Source organism: Lissotriton vulgaris, chromosome 1_1 (genome assembly GCF_964263255.1).
Source record: "Lissotriton vulgaris chromosome 1_1, aLisVul1.2, whole genome shotgun sequence".
Taxonomy (NCBI): Eukaryota; Metazoa; Chordata; class Amphibia; order Caudata; family Salamandridae; genus Lissotriton; species Lissotriton vulgaris.
The window spans coordinates 1,030,903,115-1,030,924,622 of NC_141685.1; the positions used below are offsets into that span (position 1 = coordinate 1,030,903,115).

At 42.0% G+C, this 21,508-nt stretch overlaps 1 protein-coding gene across 1 annotated transcript in view; it reads right to left on the reverse strand.

Annotated features, from left to right (window-relative positions):
* The window catches only part of LOC147748462 (venom factor-like), a 273,916-nt gene that overhangs the window by 71,667 nt on the left and 180,741 nt on the right, over positions 1–21,508 (reverse strand). The window contains exons 8-10 of the mRNA XM_086928296.1: positions 14,733–14,835; positions 12,463–12,583; positions 7,513–7,628 (exon numbers count right to left, since the gene is read on the reverse strand). Coding sequence (XP_086784422.1) covers positions 7,513–7,628; positions 12,463–12,583; positions 14,733–14,835 — 340 coding nt within the window. The remainder of the gene's footprint in view (positions 1–7,512; positions 7,629–12,462; positions 12,584–14,732; positions 14,836–21,508) is intronic.

Below are 21,508 nucleotides of genomic sequence, written 5' to 3' on the forward strand. Positions count from 1 at the left end.
GGTCAGGAGTTTGGAGACTTCGCAAAGGGTTTTCTGCCATTTTGGGGGCCCATGGTGAACAGCAGGAACATTCGACAATTGACGAGGATAGTTGAGTCCGCCGTGACTGAAACGGCCGGTGCCCTTAGCAACTTGACAGCTGAGCTTCAGTCGGATCGACTTATGACCCTTCAGAACAGGGTTGCCCTAGATGTCATACTTGCAGACCGTGGTGGTGTATGTAGAGTGATCCAATCTAGTTGCTGCATTTTCATCCCTGATAATGCTCCGACAGTGTACCAGGCCATCTCCAAATTACACAAAATCTCTGATTCCCTTCACATGGAGAAAGGGGATTGGTCTCTGCTAGGGTGGTTCTGGGAACTGATCTCTGCCTGGGGATGGAAAACTCTGATCTTCATCGGGATGATCTTAGCCGTTCTGTTTATGTTCTGCCTGTTTGTGCAGTGCGCTACTGCAATATGTGGCCTCTGTGCCACTTCATGTGTAAGGAAGCCTGTATCAAGGGACAAATTGAGCAACAGAATGATGCTACAGCAGCATCTCCATGAATTAATCAATACAGATTTGGACTCAGATTAGCGTGAGTTATTGCCTAATATGAGGGCAAAAGGAGGGTCTGTGGTACTGTAAATCCGGACCCTGCTGTTCCACAGATATCGAGGTCCAACACTCGTATCACAAAATATCGTTGTACCATGACGAATTTGGTATCTACGGACCGGTAATGATTAGGACATTATCCCTATGTATTTGCGTCATGATTGAGTGATGCTAACACCCTTAAATCATGGTTTCCGTCCCGAACCCTCAGACTCCATTTTGTAAACGGCATACATCTTATGACTTGCCCTCATATAGTCAATTGATTAAGACCGAGTTTGATCTGAAAGGACACTCCCACCATAGCTGACTTCCCCATGACCTGGCCGAGCTGACTCCACTGCCTCCAGCCAAGCCTGTTTGGACAGCTCCTCGCCCAGTGGCCGAGCAAGATATCATCAAGGCACAACATGTCATAAACCACTCACTACATACAGACCCTGTTTTCCATACACATACACCTGTCCATGATTCTTGTTTATGACCTGTTTTATGATGGGAGGGTGCACGACCTTATTGGTGTTTCATCGATATCTGATGGGAATTCTGGATCTGGCGGGGTAATCCATCACAAACTGGACATCTAAAATATGTGCTGACCAGCATGACTTCGCTCTTTGTATTATTGTAGAAATATGTGTATAGCCATATCATAAACTCAAGAATTCTTGCCTGCAGCTGTTATTTATGTATATAAGGAGAAGGCTGGTTCTGTAAAAACGAACAGTCTCCTGAGAACTTACGGCCCGTGCTGTCGTACTTCTAGGACACATGTTACTTGGTTGCAGCCAATAAAACTCGATCTCTGACTTCAACTAGAAGACTCTGTGTTTCTGTAGTCCAGAACAGGGAGAACTGAGAGGTCTTCGGGTCTGGTCCCCTGGCACCACTGGGTCCCTAAAAACCCGGCACCTCAACATAGTCATAGACATTTCAAAAACATCTGCAGGTTCACCATCAGCTCCACCCACAGGTATACTGTCCATACTATCATACGTATGTCTACCTTCAACTCCCAAATTGTGTAACAAAATAGCTTGTTTTCTGACTGCTGAAAATTTCTCTCCCCCAATAGCAACCAAATAAGAATCAAACAAGTTCCTCCATCTCTTCCAAGGAAGAATGGGTTCACCTTCCTCTGAAAGAAAAGGAGGGGGCTGTGACATGCTAGAAGTAGTAGCCATTATGAAAAGTAAACCAAAATACAGGAAATCTTTGTAAAATAACAATGAAAAGTATTATGACTTAGATGGGGAAAAAATAATGAACTATGATAAAAATATCCAAGTTATGAAAGGTGAATACAATACCTATGTGCAGAATAATAGGTAGTCCAAACCTAGAATTGCTGAATAGCACAGCTGCGCACATCAAAGATGACTACTAATAAGGGAGAGAAGAGGCAAAACGAAGTTTTGTTTTGATGTATTGCGCTGCTGTGCGTATCAGCGTGGGAAAAACGAAATTTTGTTTTGGTGTATTGCGCTGCTGTGCGCATCAGCGTGGTAATCTGAGGATTAAATGGTTAAAATGCGCTGCCATGCGCATCGGCGTAGTTAAATCGGTTGTGAAGGTAAATAATATGCGCTGCCGTGCGCATCGGCGTGGTTGCCAGGGAAATCCAAAATGGCCGCTGCGTGGTGACGTCACGCGTAGGACGTCAGACGTCAGACGTCAGAAAGTCAGAGTTCAGGTTAAGCTGCCGGAGCGAAGAGAAGACAGGCGGCACTCGCGCAATGGCACACGCTCACCTCAGGCTACACTCACGCAATGGCACACGCTCACTTCAGGCTGCCAGAGCGAGGAAGGGAACGAGAAGGCTGACGGCACTCGCACAATGACACGCGAAGCTGGGACACCCGATGGCACACGCGATGCAATTCAAACAGCAACAAGAGGTAACGGTAAGCCTCGAGAATAAGGCATTACCTGTGACAGTACCTGTTTTTTGAAAATGTTGTATGTTCTCCGTTGAGGCCGAAATCAGCAAGAAGGCACAGCAAAGCCTCCCAATGTAGAGTAAAAAATAACGTGGTTTCAATTGCAGTCCAAAAAAAAAAAAACGATGAGATAGACAGTCAGCCAATTCAGTGTACAAGGTCTTAGAAAACGAAAAATGCAATCCAATCCATGAAAGGCAGTAAAGTAAGTCTGTTGAATAATGATCCAGATGATAGAAACCAAGTCCAAAATAAATATACTGTGTCCAATGTGTCCAATGTAATCCAATAACCAGAAAAACGAAAATTTGAAAAATCCAAGTCCAAAACAAAATTCCAAAGGTAGGGGAGTTGATGGTTGTAGGTGCTTGTCCCCAATCAAGCCTTGACCCTCGTCGCCAGTGATAAAAGCTCTGAAACAGGTTGAGTTGTAGAAGGAGCTTTATTGGTACAACCATCAACAGGAGATCACAGCAACTGTTCTACAGGAGAAAACATAACATTCTGATAATGATGTAAGGAAGGTAGAGTTGGTGAAGTTCTATTAAAGGGATAGTAACCACAACAGTGACATAACTAAATTGCTGAAAGATCTTCCTGGCAATTCAAGGCTCTATTTTATCCAGGAACTCTTCACTATGAAACCCATCTTTTACCATCAAGAAGACTGACGACAAGGAGCCCAAGTTGGATGGGCATTGTAACAAGCCTATTTGATATTGCTAGTAGGCCCTAGTTAACTGCCTTTTTGGCAACCTGCTTGCCTCTTCTGGGGCAATCCATAGATGCTGAAGACCAGTGCCAGTTGGTGTTGATCTCACATGCCTAATCAACTGGAGGTCACCTGCTCTTTCCTGGTAGGCTCAAAATCTCAGTCACCCACTGCTGATAAAATCTCAACTCCGGTGTTGCCCACAACATTCTCCAAAATAAAAGGGGTCGTACCCTGGCTACATCAGTTATATTTTTCAGCCCCAGGTGCAATCTCAGGGGGAGCAAAGGTGTGCTAATTGACAGACCAATCAATCGCTGTATGAAGGAATTTTCTACAATAACTAGGGACAAGACATATTTGTGTACCTAAAGTTCTTTGCCATGTAATGCTGACCCAAATGCCTGATAGTTGTAAACATGCAATACCAGGTACGTAGGATGTATTGAAAGGCCTTAGATATTTTCAGACGTCCCCAAGTGGTTTGCTCTTGTCTAAGTTTGCACCTTGCAATATGTGTCTACCAGAGAAAATGCTCATTCAAATGATACCCAGCTATTTGAAGGTGTGGACTCACCCTAAACGGGTCCATCTTAACATGGTGTTAGCACGGGTAGAGTGGAAAGGGTTAAACACCATCTACTTTGTTTTTGCCAATTTGATATCTAAACCCCTCGCTGTGAAAAAGCTGTCAACCAACTAAAATATTTGGCAATCCCATGGGATTCTTGGATAGAAGCAACATATTGTCTGCAAACATCAGGACAAAAGCCATACAATATTGCCTACTTGGCTTGATCCCCAAGCATGGAAAAATGCATCACACAGTTGCTGCCCTGGGTCTCCTATTAGCTAAACGCTGCATTGACCATTTTGAGTATATGGTTTTCATCTTAAATTTGCACCCTGTACCTCTCTTGGCATCCCAATGAATCCATATTTAGCCCTATGTCTAGGTTTTAAGCTATGGAAGTGTCCTCCAGTCAGGGAAAACACAAGGGGAGCTCAATTTGAGTGTGATCTGCTGAACAAGAATTAGCAGAGGTCTCCACTAGTTCTGAACTCACAAGCTTCCTATGTCGGGGTGGTGATCGACACCTCATCAATGAATCTTTAGCATTCATACGCCAGATGTCTTACATCACAGGTATAGAATTTCTAAACAATTTGTTTATAAAGTAGCCTGAGTAACCTCTCAAACTTATTTCCTTTCTCTCTAATCTACATAATACATAATGTACTTCTTCCCTCAAGGCTTTTACAAGGGTATCTAAATGTTCAATGGAAACACGTGTCGGGACAGTGGACAAGACCCAGGCCCCTTCAGATGGTGAGCAAATGCACAATGTTTTCTGATGGAATCACCAAAGAAATATCATCAACATCAAGAGTTTGTTGTAAAAGACACTTGTTTAAAGGGGGAAGACACAACATGAGGAACTATTGGCTAATGGATTTTGGTCATACATCAAAATTCTTGTTTTGGGGGCAATTCAGTTGGCCTGATAAATGACTGTTTCTAACTAGAGGGAGGTCAGTTCGAATTCAAACAGAATGTTGCGGAAGAGGAAGCAAGGGGGGGACGGGACCATCTTGAGAGAAAGTTCAGATCTTTAGATTGCCATTTCCCTCATGGGCCAGCAACTGCAGTATTCAAAATACAAAGGCAAACTTCTTGATCCCATGGCTCAGACGTGAACATGATGTGAGCTGTGCCCATAATGGTTGGGTAGTTTTGGACTTAGAGAATTCCCCACATAGATGTTTCCTACACAGACGAAAGTAAAAAGAAAAATCCCAGTCTTTGGTGCTGATTTTGTTAGATGTGTAGTGAAATTAATTAAATTATCCCAATTTCTAGTTGGCAGATTAGCATCTGAAGGGTAATGTTATGTATGAACCTATATTAAAGTTTCCAACTAAGTCCTGGTAGGACGTTTCTTTTCTGTCGATAATGTAAAAGTGCTTGTCTGGCAACCATCAGAAAAAATCGCAAATGTGTCAAAACAGTTGTGGAATCGGATTTCACTGCTGTGTACATTTTTATGTGCTGACAGATAACCTTTGAACTTTTCTGCGAATAATTCATTCTGAGAACTGCTGCTGGAAAGGCCTGGTGCAGAAAACGTTTTCTGTTGAGAGGATTAATTTGGTAGCTCAGTTATCAAGGTAACCCATTGGCAAACATAGCCAGTGCAAATGAATGCAAAAAAAGAAGACCATTTTTCAGAACAATGTTTAGAATATTTGATGTTTTATTTGGTGCACAGCCCCATCGTACATCTCTGCAAATTAAGAACGATGTCTCAACGCTGGTCCTAATGGTGATAAAAAGGAACATTGCCCAATTGTGGGGCGTTGGGCTACCACCTAAAGTTGCAGCCTGGAGATCAGACATGGACTGGTGCATGGCCAGAGTAAAACCGGTCTATGTTGCACCGGGTGCCCCAAAAAATGTTCCGCTATATGGAATAAATGGAATACATACTGAGGATATGTCTGTGTCCCACCCACTGTCCATCCAAACGAAGAACTTATTAAACTGTAACCTCCGGTCTGTCATCTGTATGAATCACTATCACTGCTAATGTAATTACATGTCAATTTGGATAATCACCCTTTTTTCTTGTAATGTACAATGTCAATTCTCTTTTGTTTAATAAAAAAGAAAATATTTTTTTTTAAACGATCTCAGAAACTTTCCTGCAAAAGAAAAATGCTCTATTAAAGCTACCCTACAAAAAATACTCTATCAAACCTCTTTTAACTGATTATAAAAAGAAAATACATTAACTGTGCAATAAAGTGCATGAAGATTATAGCAAGGCAAAGCTGTATGATAAAGGAACAGAGCTTGGACATTTCTTAGAGTATGACCTTACTAACGTTGAATTGAATGATTTAGATACTATGGACCCTGCTAGTTTGGAAGGACTAGATGGAATTGATACCACCCTTAAATGTACAGAAAATGAACAGTAGGGTCAGATTTTTTCACTTCTCCTTTTGTTAAAGTGTTTGTAGATTTACTGTCCCGTCAGAATTATAAATTGTGGTGATTCACCTGGAGTTCCTGGCTTTCTCTGAGTGAAATACAGAAGGGATCACTATTTCAGGCGTGTTTCTATCTCCCCAAAATCTTATAAACCAGAATATGTACATGAGAGACACCGACAATCCCAGCCTTGGTAACAAACTGGAATGAAGCCCTAGGTAGCCTATAAAGCTTTTCAAGAAGTTGGGATACTTCACCAAGAAAGCTAGAAATAACAAGCTATGTCAATTGGAAAATAAATAGTAAAAAGTACCTAAAATGTTTTTTTTTTTAAATAATCAGCAATTTTACAAAAGCATTTAATAAAAAATGGAAATATTACATGGTCATCAAAATGCTACAAAGACTGAATACATTTCAGTTTTGCTTACTTCTTCATTAATAGACACATTTCACCAAGTAGCAATATTTCATGCAGACGAAAATCTTTCAATTCTCCCACGAGTAACCTGAATATTTTTGACTTAATTATCTAGGGCCTAGTTTATGAGGCCTTGCGTCAGATTTGCGCTTCCGATGCGTCACTTTTTGTGACGCATCGGCGGCATAAAACATGCCTCCTGTTGCGCACTATTTACAAAGTGACGCATCTAAGCATATTTGTCACATTGTAAACCCCTGCGCTACATTATACCTGCATCAGGTATAATGTATACAGAGGGGCGTTCCCTCGTAAAGAGCCTCGTAGAAGTGACACAGTGAAATCTATGAGATTTCACTGCGTCACTTCCTGCACCTGCGCCTGCCCCACAGCAGGCATAAGACTGATGCAGGCCCTTTCACATGGGGCTTGCCCCATGTGAAAGGACACATTGCTGGAGTTGCGTCACTTTTCTGACACACTCCAGCAATGCGTCACTTTTGTGCTTACAGATATGTCAGAAATACTGACGTATCTGTAACTCCTTGCGACATGATGCGTCATACATTAAATATGACGCATCAGGTATGTCGCAAGGAGTGCGCACTGAGAAGTGGCGCATCGCTGCTTTCATGCAGCGATGCGTCATTTCTCATAAATGAGGCCCCAAAAGACTGAAACTATTTACAAAGGCCTGTAAAACCCAATTATGAATTATTGAAGAGAACCTTTAACCAAAACCAAAGGACTAATGCAGCAAATTTCAATACACCAGGAAAAACATTTTCAGGTAACAAGTGCTGCAGTAAATGAAAAGAAGAAACATCAAGGAGAGAATTACCACACAAGTATAGACCAGCCCGGGCTTGAAGTATTGTGGAGTCTTCGTAAATGCCATTTTGAACGGAGATTTGACGATTGGAATTCCAGTTTTCTCTGCTTCCACCATCTCACTGCCTACCATGATAAAATAAATAAAATACATTTCACAAGAAACATTTACTAAAAACTAGTCCTATTCTTGGTGTCCAGACGCATACCTTTTAACTGGGGTTCAAAAGATAGGTAAATGCTATTCCCCACCACTGTGCACTGACCTTGAGTGAATAATTACACCATTTAACCAGTCTTTTCGCGTTAACCATTGTTTGCTGCCACTATCAAATTTGTGATTTCCTTGTGTCCGCCCATAAGGGGAATTTTTAATTACTCATTCCACTTAACTTGCACAGCCATTTCTTCTGCCCCACCACATTGTGCACTAGTTTATTTTGACTATTCAACTTCCAAGATCGAATAGACAGCTCCTTCCCAATGAAGCTCAATCTCAATCATAGTTTTTCTCACTGTCTTTCTGAATCTCCGTTGCTACCCTGTGACCACACGTCCAGAATGCTACTCTATCTACTGATTACATTTTTTTAACTCATCTGTTTTTAATAAACCTGTGTTGTTTGCTTTAATTCAGCCTTCAATCACACCAATCCCTTCCCCCCTATCTGCTAATGTATCTGAAACAACCCTTTGCACAGATCACAAACTTCATGATAAATCTATTGTTTTTGGTATGTCACGTTCCAACTTCCTACAACATGGCCCTCTCTACTAAAAATGTTGTCCACCAAAGAAACAACCATTTTATAATACTTTTTTTTATTATTGCTGTGTAGTCAGTCTGCTAGCACTGCAGAATGGCCTCTTTAGTGAAACACATGCATCTTCAATCATTCTTGACAATATCAAGACTCTTCTATTTTTATTCTACCTCTAATGTGACTGTACACATGAATTTGTTTACTCCTGACTTTTTGTGCAGGTGTTATAATAAAGCATTGTAGTTGGTGATAACTTGCCAGCCAGTCTGTTGTAGGATAATCTTTATAGTTTATATACTGGTTACTAACCTGGCTTCATCTTAAGCCTCATGAAATACTAGTCCAGAATTTTTGTGTGTTTATGTGTGCTTGCTTTAGGGAACAGGTGAGTGCAACCCACAAAAATACCTGCACCTCTGAAATGAAATGTGCGCTTCTAGATGGTTTATTCCCAGGTACGTTTGGAGGTAATTTATGAGGACACCACCTGCCTTTTTTTCCCGCTCTGAATAGTAAGTTGCAGCGACGGCTCGTGGAGGGAGTTACGGTGGGGCAGGAGGGTGGGGAGGGGGAGGGGCAGGGTGGAGGTTGCTAAAAACCGGCATATGGATAATTGCAGGTAAGTAAACAATTTAATTAATAAAACGAATTTCGTAGCTCGCACTGCATTGCATTTTGCGATGCAAGGCGCACTACGAAATTCGTTTTTATTAATTAAATTGTTTACTTACCTGCAATTATCCATATGCCGGTTTTTAGCAACCTCCCTCCACCCTGCCCCTCCCCCTCCCCACCCTCCTGCCCCACCGTAACTCCCTCCACGAGCCGTCGCTGGTAAGTTGGCTTATCGGTAAAATCTCAGGGCTAGGAAAATCTACTCAAAGTGGTCAGGAATGGCACAATAAAGACCAACAGTTTCTTGCCTAGTAGTTGTTGGTGAATTTTCCTTGGAAGAATCTGTTAGATAATGGTGTGTAGTTTGCTGGGGTAGCTTGCTTCTTTGATATTGTTTTGAAGCAGGATGTATTGAATTTTTCAGTAAATTTGGCACCTAATAATGATAATCTCTTTTGCTGTATTGAGATCAGACGATTCTAGGAAAACGGTTTAAAAAAGAGGGCAATGAAGCTTGTCTTTGCGAGGAAGTAAGATTCAAGTGTAGCACTATTTTCAATGAAGTGTTTCACTAAGGCGTCACTGAATTTTTGAGAATGTTTTTTTATACTTGTTGAGGTGTTGCCAGGGTTTTGGAACTCAATGACTACTTTAAGGAGCTCTGCTTTTATCATCGTGATTGTATGTTTTCATCCGGTTTCTGTTTCTAAAAAATGTACATCCACATTGAACCACCCTGGAATTCCTTTGTTTAGTAAACAGTCATGTTCTTTTGAGGGGGGCCGCTATGTTGTATATCTGTTATACTGATGTTTCTAGGTCCAAAGCGGGAAGAAACATGAATTTATTTTTGTTAGGAGTTTAGATCGATAGTGTGGCTGCTATATCATGTTGTTTAGAACAAATATAATTAATATAATTAAAGCACCACACTATATTCTAATAATTACAACAACAAACAAATATAATGTAATTTACAATTAAAAAGCATAACATTATTATCCCATGAGATAACAAATGACTCACTTAAAGAACTAAAGCTGTCTCACATTTATTATAACTTGAATAACGTCCTACCCTATACCTCAATGAACTGAAAAACACACACCTAATATATATATATCTTAAAAAGTATAATAATTACAAATGTTACATATATTATCAAATAAATAATAATCAACTAATATAAAATAATGATATTAAATTCACTTCCCCCCCTTTATCCCTACAAATGCAACAACGCGCGCCTAATATATAAATAAAAAATATCTTATTTACATAATATTTGTAATAAATTATAAATTAAACAATTAATAAGATTTAACTAATAATACATTAATTACATTTACTTAACTTCCCAACCTTTACCCTTACAAACCCAACAACTCACACCTAATATATAACTGTAAAATATCATAATTATATAATTTACATAATTCATTATCAATTAAATAATTTTTAATTGACATTAATTATTGATATCAATTAAATGCCAATGGTGTCTCGGTGCTAGCGTTAAAGCACTGCCTAACGAGTGCTTCTAGAACTAAGGCCTACAGATTGGACATCATATTTGAACAGAAAAGAGCCATGTTTTAAGCTCCTTCCTAAATATAAGCAGATTAGGCTGGCTTCACAGAAGTTCAGGGAGACTGTTCCACAGATGAGCTGTGGTATGGATGAAACTCCTGCTGCCCCACTTTTCTATTTTGATTTCGTGGATGATTACTGTCCTGGAGCTGGTTGATCATAGTGTCCTGTTAGGTATATACCAGGAAAGATTCTTTTTCAGGTACGCTGGAGCATTTCCGTACAGGGTAATATGAGCTAAGCATAATGCCTTGAACTTCACTCTTTTCTTCACTGGAAGCCAGTGGAGTTCTCGAAGGGTCTCTCTCATGGGATTTACTTTTGGGATTTTCTTCAAAAGTCTTGGCACAGCATTTTGTAAAACTCGAAGTTTTTTCAATGACCGCTGATGAATGCCCATATAGAGGGCATGACAGTTATCCAGCCTCAATAGCACTAAGGCTGTGACCACTAATTTCTGAAATGCGAAGGGAATGAAAGGAAGAATCTTCCTGATCTTACGAAGAAGAAATAAACAGGAAGAAGTATGCTTCTTAGTCTGAGCCTCAAAGGACAGATAAGAATCAAGGATTATGCCAAGATATTTGGAAGTGGTAACAGAGCATCCAAGGCCACCAGGATTGGTCCCAAGAAACCGGATTTGTACCAAAAAGAAGGACCTCAGTTTTGGCTGAATTGAGTGTGAGGCTATTGTCATCCATCCATAACTCAACGGCTGATATACAGCTCTTGAAATAGTGTACCGTCTCATCGATATCATTAGTTATAGCAACCACAATTTGTGTGTCGCCTGCATTGGTGACTGGAGCAAAGCCAAAGGACAAGATTAGTTTTGTGAGGGGGCCACATATATGTTAAACAGTGTAAGGCTCAAAGAATACCCCTGGTGAACCCCACAAGGCAGAGAAAAAGGCTTGGGGACCAGGTCCCTCAAGGCTACCTGATTGCACTCTGTGTCTGAGGAATGATCGGAGCAGCTCCAAGGTAGATCCTTCGATTTCTGTTTCTGCCAGGGGATCTATCAAAAACTTGTGGTTAACAGTGTTGAAAACTGCCAATAGATCAAGTATGATCATTGCAGCGTTCCCTCCACTTTCTAAAACATTTCTCAGCCCACCAGCGCTGACTCCATACCATGATACGGCGTAAATCCGAATCGTACTGAATTATTATAACTCATTTTCTTCAAAACATTTACCCCTACAAAGCAACAATCACACCAAAAATATAAAGCATTCAATGAATTAAACAATTTACATAATTAATTGCCAATTAAATAATTGATAATAATTAAAAAATCATTATTAATGAATCATAATTAAATTACCTCCCACCCTACACCCCTGCAAACCCCACAACCCACACCTAAAATGTAACACAATAAGAAAATAAAACAATTAACATAATTAATTATCAATGTAATAATGAATACTTAGTAAGAATTAATTAGAATTAATTTACTTCCTACCCTGTACCCCTATAAACCTCACAAGTTCACAACCCACTACGGCTTTAAAAATAACTATAAACTATAAATTTAAATGTAAAAAATAACTACAAATTAACAAACTATACTAAAAAACTGTAACAATAATTATACAAACAATTTATAACATACAATTAAAACATTTACTAAAATACATACAAATAATTAAAAAACGATATTATTAACAATGATATTTTGTAAATGATATTAACAAAACAGATTTTTTTAACATCAATATTACCAACATAGACATTTTTAACATCAATATTACCTTGAAATTAATACTCTTGTCAAGGATATTTTTGCACACGATATTTGTACGTCATGATACTTACAACTCAATATTTTTGTCTCTTGATATTGTTTTTCGATATTTTGTCCGAATACCGGTTCGATTTATTGCAACCATTCCTCCCTTCACATTTTGTATGTTTGAGGGGCAATTATTCTCCAGCACAGACATTCTAAGCATGAACGTCTATCAGGTTGGAAGCTAGCTCCTTACCTGTATTTGTCAGGACGGTGACAGTAACGTAGATCGACTGGCCGAGAAGCTCTTTGTATTCGGGGAATCTGCTGCGCAGCATGTCTTTGGTCAGTTTGCCTGCACCTTCGCCATCAGTAATCTGTAAATTGAGTGAGCAGAACCATGATTAAGTCAGAGCAACAGCTCCATTAGAAATCTTTACCCACACCTTTCCATCCTTTCACCTGGGCACCCACATTTTTATGTGTGTCCTAAATAACATCTCATCTGACTTAGTTTGCCAGTATCGTTTTGGTCCCCGGATTAACTGGTTATTGAATTTTCCCTGTAGTGTCTGTAGGATAAACATCTCTCCATATTGCATTGGCATTATTTTGCTGACGTTGATATCATCTCCCAGTTATGTAATGGCCCTCTTTGAGAATTCAGTACAGCCAGACAGATTATCAAAGGTGAGTACTAAGATAGAGACCTATACAGAGCCAGTGTAACAGGCCAGCTACCTACTCTGTGGGAGATATGTACAATGAAGTGGCGAAGCGTGTCGCTAGCCTCCTGGGCTTAACGACACCCTCCGCCACTTCGGAAACGCAAGGTTGCACCATATTTACAAGAATGTGGTGCAGCCTTGCGTTTACCCCTGCGATGGCACTAAGTTTACCAAATCAGTGCCAACGCAGGTGCCCTTGCACCAGAGTGCAAGGGTGTGGGCATGCTGGGGAGGATTGGTTATGTGTAGGAAGGTGTCCCTTCCTGCACATAAACAATCCTAAAATGCCATTTTGTAACTTTCATGTGTGCTACTTCAAGCAGCACACATGAGGGTTACAAAATGGCATTTTAAAAAAAGGTTTGTTTACGTACAGGAAGGGGCACCTTCCTATACATAAACAAACCATGGCATTTTGCTTTTTCCATGTGTGCTGCACAAGGCAACACACATGGAAAAAGCAAACACGAGGAGAAATAATGCATTTCTCCTCATTTCGCCAACTTAAGACCAGGTTTTTCCTCGTCTTAATTTTGGCGCTGCCTCCTATGTACGCCACCCTTGTACATAGGGTGAGCGTCAAATACAATGGGTGTTGTGGTGGAACGCCCCCACAACACCCACTGCATGCCCCTTTCATGCTAAACATAGCTTGAAAGGGGGCCTTATGTACAAGGCAGCGTTAAGCCCCGTTAACGGTCTTAACGCTGCCTTGTACATAAGGCATGTCCCCTATCGCCACGGGAACGTCCCAAAAAATGATGTTCCAGTGGCGATATGGGCTTGTACATATCTCCCTGTTTGTTTGAACAAGCAGTTGCCACCTTTTACTTCATCTCGGTTTCTCTACCCATGACTTGTGGAGGTCACTAGGCTTCTGCAGTTCTGTCGCCAGAAGTCAGGGGCTAGCTGATCAGTGGGGAATGTTTGTTGGCGATGTTCCTGGTGACAACCCGCCCCCTTTTACCCTGTTAGTTTTTCTACCTTTAACCTTACCTTTGCTTTACATTTAGCAACAGTGATTTCAGTCTCCTTTAACCCTTTAAGGAAGTATTTTAATTTTGGTATTTTTTTAACCAAATACTTTCATACCGCACGTTATGTTCATGACAGCGTAAAACAAGCATGCATTTGAACTTTTCCGTTGAAACAATAACATTCAAATAATTTCCAGTTTCTCGATAAACTTTGTGGCACAACGCACATTCCGGTATCGCCGGCTATCGCCGGATTTCATCGCCTTTTTAGCGCGCAATTATCAATGCGCATCAGGCAGGTGAATAGAAATCCGGCGATAGTCGGCGATATGGCACATTAGCGCATGAAAACAAACGTTGTTTTCATGCGCTAATGTGGGCCTTGATAATATGGGGGGGTGGATTCAGCTTTATGATCCACACCCCCATGTTAACAATGCCTAACGCCTGGTCAGAGCAGGCGTTGGGAGACCTGCGATAAACTAGTTTATCGCAGGTCGGCCTCTCCCAACGCCTGCCTTGGTAATAGGGTGTTCCCACCTCCAACCACATTTTTCATGAGGTTGGACGTGGGAACGCCCACTTTGTATGTCATTAGCGATGTTTATCGCCGACATGCAAAGTGGGCTTGGGCCAGGCTTTAAAGTGCCCTTGTTAATAGGGCTCTAGCAGTATCCCCGCTTTCTCGGCACAATTCGCTGAGAAAGCGGCGATACTAGCCCTTGGTAATATGCCCCATTGTTCCTTAGAAGGAACAGGAAGGTGCTTTCAAGAGTTTTTTTCACATAGACCTGAATGTTATGACTTATAGAATGCCCCACCTGGACTTTTTCCAGTGAACTTGGTATATTTTTCTTTTCGTTGTTCATAAGCACCCCAAAGAGGACATAGGCATTGCCTTGTACAGGTTTTCCATGCAGATACCTATAAGAAAAAACACACGAGAATGAAACAAGGTATTCAGTTCACCAAATGGGACAGGACAGGACTGCATTGTGGGCTTTCATAGGGGCATAATTTCTTTCAAATTTTTTGACAGCAGTACATACGTTTACTTAAAGTTTAAGTAATAGGACCGATATAAAAAGCAAATGCGGATTCAGCTAATATTGTCCCATATAAATCTGATGTAAAACGAGTTCATGTAAGCACATGTTCTTCATACAGTTTTAATTAAGTAGTCGGTGGACATTTTACTAGAATTAAACTGTAAATAATATTTCCACTGACCTCATTATTACGAGTGGCCCGACTTTCTATCTCGTAACTAAGCATCCTGGAGTTGTTGATGGTGGTTGGGGAGCGGGGGGGGGGCAGGGGGGAGGGGTATGGGGGTCAGGGGGTGACTTAATCCATATTTTCATTGGACATAGCAAAAAAGACGCGTTCAGGTATTTTACGAAAAAACACAATGGTGGATTCCAATCAGGAAGCAGCACACTGGCAGCAAACATCAACATCCAAAGAAGGTGAAGTCACACCTGATTGATTCACTATAATCTTAAAAGCGGGGGGGGGAAGGGGTGAAAGGTGGCATGGAAATTCCAAACAAGGTTTACATTTGAAAGAAGAGATAATCTTCTTGGAGCCAGACGGCCTCTATCTGGGTAGAAGGAGGCTGACATGAGATCAATAACCAGATCTCATTCTAGGAAGGAAGGAATGTTTGGTGACCTACTGACTCTACTCCTTGTTGTGTCCTGGATGAATGAATAGTGACAGCAATAGTGGAAACAGGAGTCCCCGAGGAGAGTTCACCTACTGAGTAACATCCATAGTGTGTGGCATTCACTGACTCCCACTTGAAAGAAGAACAGAAGCAATGGTCATGGTTTTCAAGGTTCCATTGTGCATCTGGCCCATCTTAGTTGAGGAGCTAGGGATATTGTATACCTTATCCCTGCAATGATCCGACATCTAGGCTTGGAGATTGTATTGAGACTTAGGGGCTCATTACAATGTCGGGCAAACTTGCGCCCGCCCAACACCTTTGCAGCTTGGAACAGCTAGACCATAGATCGGCGATTCCAACTGCACAATTTGGATCAGACCGAACATCAATTTTTCAATGGCAGCTTGTGAGACAGGCGGTAAAGGCCCTCAGCCGAAGCTGCCATTGAAAAATCGATGTTTTAAAATATCCCTGCTCTGCCTGGCAGGCACCATGCGGTGCCTGCCACACGGCGCAGAGATATTCAATGGGGCACCAACGGTACCCCCCATAGAGCCAGGGGGAAGGGGGCCCAATTAAGGGCCCCCAAAATCACTTTCCAACCGCTTTTTCACAGTGATTAAATACAGTAAATTACAAACTTCAAGGAAATAAAATCACATCAGGCTTTAATATCTTTTCCTGATTGTTAATGCACTACTTCTGCAAAACAGGTTTCAGGAGCCTCGAGGCACTGTAAATAGGGAATACCCAACTTATAATTTCTAATAATAGAGGCACACAACACAGGGATTAAAAAGGAATCATGTTGTGCCCTGTATAAAAATGCAAAACAAAGTAAAGTGCATGGTGCTTTGCTGGGACATGTTGCTGTGGCTCCAAATGATGGACAGAATGCTGCATAAATCAAACATTTACCCTCAGTCAAGAGATCTGGGTAAAATCTGTGTGTCGCAGTGGCCAGAGCGTCTGACTCTGGAACACGGGGCTCATGGCTCAATACCCCTGCACCGGCGACAGTTCAGCTCAGCCTCATGTGCTTCTGGGCAATAGCTCACTTAATCTCCCCAATGGCCCCCTGCACCTTGAAACCCTTAAAAGGGTGATATGTTTGTGCTTTACAAATAGGAATTATTATGAATTATTACCCCTGTTTGTCCCCAACCATGGGGGTGAATGGTTGACACTGTTCAACATTCCGGCCATCAATTGTTCTTTTTGCACTTGTCACCCCGAGTGGCATGGGTATGCCCGGATGTGGGTAAAGTGCTCACCATGCCACTGGATTTAATCTAGCTTGGCTGATGAGGGGTGATACCCCAAAACTGGTCCCGGATGCTTGTTTACAGTCCAGGAGGACTTAGCATGGCAGCTTGGGCTGAACTGTTCCCTTGGGGTGCAAGGTCAAGAGTGATTTGCATATGACTGGGTTTAAACTGGAATGGCATGATGGGGAAAAGAATGATGGAGTTAGGCCCAGCTCTCTGTATGGGGGTGAAATTTTGAAATTGTTCAGCATTCCGACCATCAATTTTTCCTTTTGCATTTGTCACTTTGGAGAAGTGTGGCTCAATGATTAGAGCGGCAGACCCTGATGCAGAGGTCTAGCCCAGGACCAGGGTTCAATTCCCCGCCTCGGCGGGTCTTGGGCTCGAAATTCTACGGACCTGATAATTCTCGCCTTGGTGCCTATTCCAATCATGGAGTCCCACTCTGCAACTCTGGGCAATAGCTTGCTTAATCTCCACAACGGCCCCCACAATGCCAAGGATGCCTGGCCTCCACCTTGGGGGTGCCCAGGAGTGGACGCCTCACAGGGAAAGCCAGGATGGGTTCCACAGCGGTATTTGTACAAGCGCCTTGAGACCCTTGTGGGTGAGTAGTGCACTATACAAGTATCAACTTTACCCCGATTGGGACGGGTATGCCCAGATGTGGGTCCCATGCTCACCATGCCACTGGATTTAAGCTAGCCTAGCTGATGAGGGGTGATACCCCAAACTGGCCCCAGGATGCTTGGTTCTGGTCCTGTTAGGACCTGGCCTGCCAGTTCTGGCTGGGTTTTTTTCCATGTGGGAGGGAGTCAGGACTGATTTGCGAATGGCTTTGTTAAATTGGAATGGCATGGTGGGTAAAAAAACGATGGATTTAGGCCCTGATCTCTGTACTGGGATTGACTGTTTGACATTGTTCAGCATTCCGTCCATCAATTGTTCCTTTTACCCAAGTGTGACGGGTATGCCCAGATGTGGGTCCCATGCTCAATATGCCACTAGATTTAAGCTAGGCTGGCTGATGAGGGGTGATACCCTGAAACCGGTCCCAGGATGCTTTTTTCTAGTCAAGGGTGGCCCTGGCCTGGCAGTTTCGGCTGGACTGTTCCACTGGGGTGCGGGGTCAAGACTGATTGACATTGTTCAACCTTCTGTCTATCAATAGCTATTTTTGCATTTGTCACCCTGAGTGAGATAGGTATGCTCAGACGTGGGTCTGTGCTCACCATGCCACTGGATTTAAGCCAGCCTGACTGATGAGAGGATATAGCCCAAAACCGTCCTCAAGATGCTTGTTTCTGGTCCAGGGAGAACCTGGCCTAGCAATCCGGGCTGTGCTATTTTCATGGTGAGCAGGGGCAAGAATGGTTTATATATGGGTTGGTTTAAACTGGAATGGCATGGTGGGAACAAAAACGATGGATTTAGGCACAGATCTTTGCATTGGGGGTGAATGTTTGAAAATGTTCAGCATTCCATTCATCAATTGTTTTTTTTTGCATATTCACATCGAGTGTGATGGGTATGACCAGACATGGGTCTCATGCTTACAATGCCACAGGATTTAAGCTAGCCTGGCTGATGATGGGTGATGCTACAAAACCCGTCCCAGGATGCTTGTTTCCAGTCCAGGGATGCCCTGACCTGGCAGTTCGGACTGGAGAGTCCCCATGGGGAGCAGTGTCAAGACTGATTTGCATATGGCTGGGTTTAAACTAGAATGGGATGGTGGGCAAAAAACAATGGATTTGGTCCCAGATCTCTGCACTTGGGGTGAAAGTTTGACATTTTCAGCATTCCATCCATCCATTGTTCTTTTTGCATTTGCGGAGACACGTTGTCACAAGGGCAATCTGAAAGATTCGCAAACCAGCTGCCCTGTACTGAGAAGGCTAATAAAAAGTGTTGGGTAATTACTCACAAATATGTGAAGTAGAATTTATATTATGGATTGCATATAATGACTAAATAGGTTCTAAACTTGGGGTAATAATTAGGGGAAAATACATTCAGAGTACGTTACTGCCCAGTATAAGTCTACTAGGGCAGTGGTTCCCAAACTGGGGTCTGTGGACCCCCAGGGGTCAATGACACATTCCCAGGGGGTCCGCAGGCAGCAGTTTTAAAAGCACTGCCAAGTTCATTGTATAATTAGCAGTTTTTGGTGAGCAATAAAAGTGTCAAGATAACTCTGATGATTAATGTACATGCTGGAGAGATGTGGGGGTTTTGTCCATATGCCTGCTGCAAATAATGTCTACCATGCATTAATAAAAAACAGTATTAACTCAGAGGGTTCCTGCTTTTGCCACAGAGATTATTGTGTTATTGTGCCATTCACAAGTTACAATCATAATGTGGCACAGTGAGCTATAAACTGCCATCAATTTACTGCCAGAAAAGGAAGCAGGTCATTTTGCCTTTCTCGCCTCAGCATCCTGGAAAACAATTCCCTCAAACATACGTACCATCGCTGATCACAACTGCTTCCGCAAGAAGCTGTAGTCATGGCTATTTGACAACTAAGCGAGTATTCCATCAGAGCCGTCTGCAAACGCCTTGAGACTTCAGAGTGATATGTGCGCTGTACAAATGTCCCTGATTTGATTTGATTTGAAAGAGCTGAATGCAAACTGCATGGTACAAGTTAGTAAGTTATGCTTTTTTCCAATCTTTCATTATCCAGATGCTGCTAAAAAGGTTTGTTTGGGTAGAAATAAATCCTAATTATTAAAGTCAATGCAAACCCCTGTGTTATGTTCTGAATCCTGATTTTGTTCTTCTCCAGACCAAGCACTCTTAAACAATGCCTCCCAGTATGGATGTGAATCCTACACCTTGTAATCCCCTTTGCCTTATGTAACATTTTCTATTCACTGATCTACACATGTATGAGTCATTGTCTCTGTTTGTGTGTGATGTAAAGTGCTCTGACACCCTACAGTGGTATAAGAGGTGCTAAAAATAAATTAAATACATGTGACAGAGGGGCTATGGAGAGATGAGTGGCACTGTTGGAGGGTAGTAGTGAGGGAATCATTGAAAATTGTCTATCATTAAAGATTGACAAAATATTGTTGTATCCTGGTGCATAGTAAGGTCATTATTTACTATGCTTTAAAAGCTAATACAATTCAAAATATATTGTCAAATGTGTTGTAAAATGCACCAATTCCCCCCAAATGTTCTTGGGGGAGAGCCCCCCCAAAGCCCCCTTTGTAGTCATCAGGCTTACTCGCTGCACTTGGTGTGCACTGTACAGGGGCTGCTCTGATAACATTTGCCAGAGCAGATTTAGGTTTCCAGTCCAGCGTTGGCAGAAGCAGGAGCCTCTGGCAGTGAAATAAAACCAAACAAGGAAACGTTAGTCGCAAGATGCAGCACCAAACTTCTCATTAAGATCTTTTGATTTTTGCAAATATTTTTAATATAAAAATACTATAATGTTTAGTAATTCAAGTCTAGTTGTAATTGATTTGTACACGTGTGTGTGTTTATTTTTTCAAATTACAGTTTAAATGTTTGACATTTAAGTCATTCAAATTGCTTGTGCGTCCCCGGCTTCCCGTAGTGACTCAATGGGGGTCCTCAGGACTGAAAACTTTGGGAACCACTGTACTAGGGCATTACTCTATTTTTGTCTGGTTACCACCCCACCAACTAGGAGCCAGACATCTAGTAGTTCATGACACACCATCTACTTAGGTCCTGATGAAGTGCCAATTGACTCGTTAGGAGCAACAGAGGCACGAAATATGTTGACCCTTTTCACAGAGATAGCCCTTTAGGAACAATACATCCACATAGGGCATCCATACACTTTTAACAAAGCTGGAAATACCTTGAACATTAAAATAGTTTTGATTAGGACTGATCCAGACTTATTTTAACTTCCACTATCCTTTCACTCTTACCCGCACATACCTTACGGCTGCTTCACTAAAAGATCTGTGAAAAAGAGCCCCATTTGCGGTGAGCCCTTCAGGCGTTGCAGCACCGGCCTGATGAGGAGCAAAGCCCATTGATGAAGCATGACATTCCTCGGGGTGTGTGAGGGCATCACGAAGCAAGACCTGTCTTCCCCTAGGAACTGCATAACCCTTGTTGCACAGCTTACTAGGAGCCCTGTATGCAGTACCTGCTAAAATAACGACTCCCGGTCCCAAACCTTTTCCTTATTTGATTGAAATGTACATGTTCAGCTTCTTCTTCCAGTGTTTAGCACAATATCATGTTTTAACTGTTCTAAAAAATAGTGACTACAAGTAATATTCCTTTATCCCTTCCTTTATCCCTTCATAGGGAAGAGGGTGGCACCACGGCCAGGGCGACTGACGTTGGACGCTGGGGATCACGGTTTGATCCCTGGCCCCGGCGGCAGGGGCCTGCCCAGCACCACGCGACTGTGGACAATAGTTCGCTTATTTTTCCCAATGGCCCCCAGCGCCGAGATACCCCTTCAGGGGTGATTCGTGTGCTATACAAGTACTGGATTTACACAATTTTTTTACCAAAAGTTATGGTGAAATTAGTAATAAATTCCACTCCAAATACATAGTTTATCGAGGTGTTACCAAAAGGCTTATCTCTTTCATGGTTATCTTTGATAAAGTTGGAAGGATACAGATCCCACAGGTTCATAGTCCCTCTA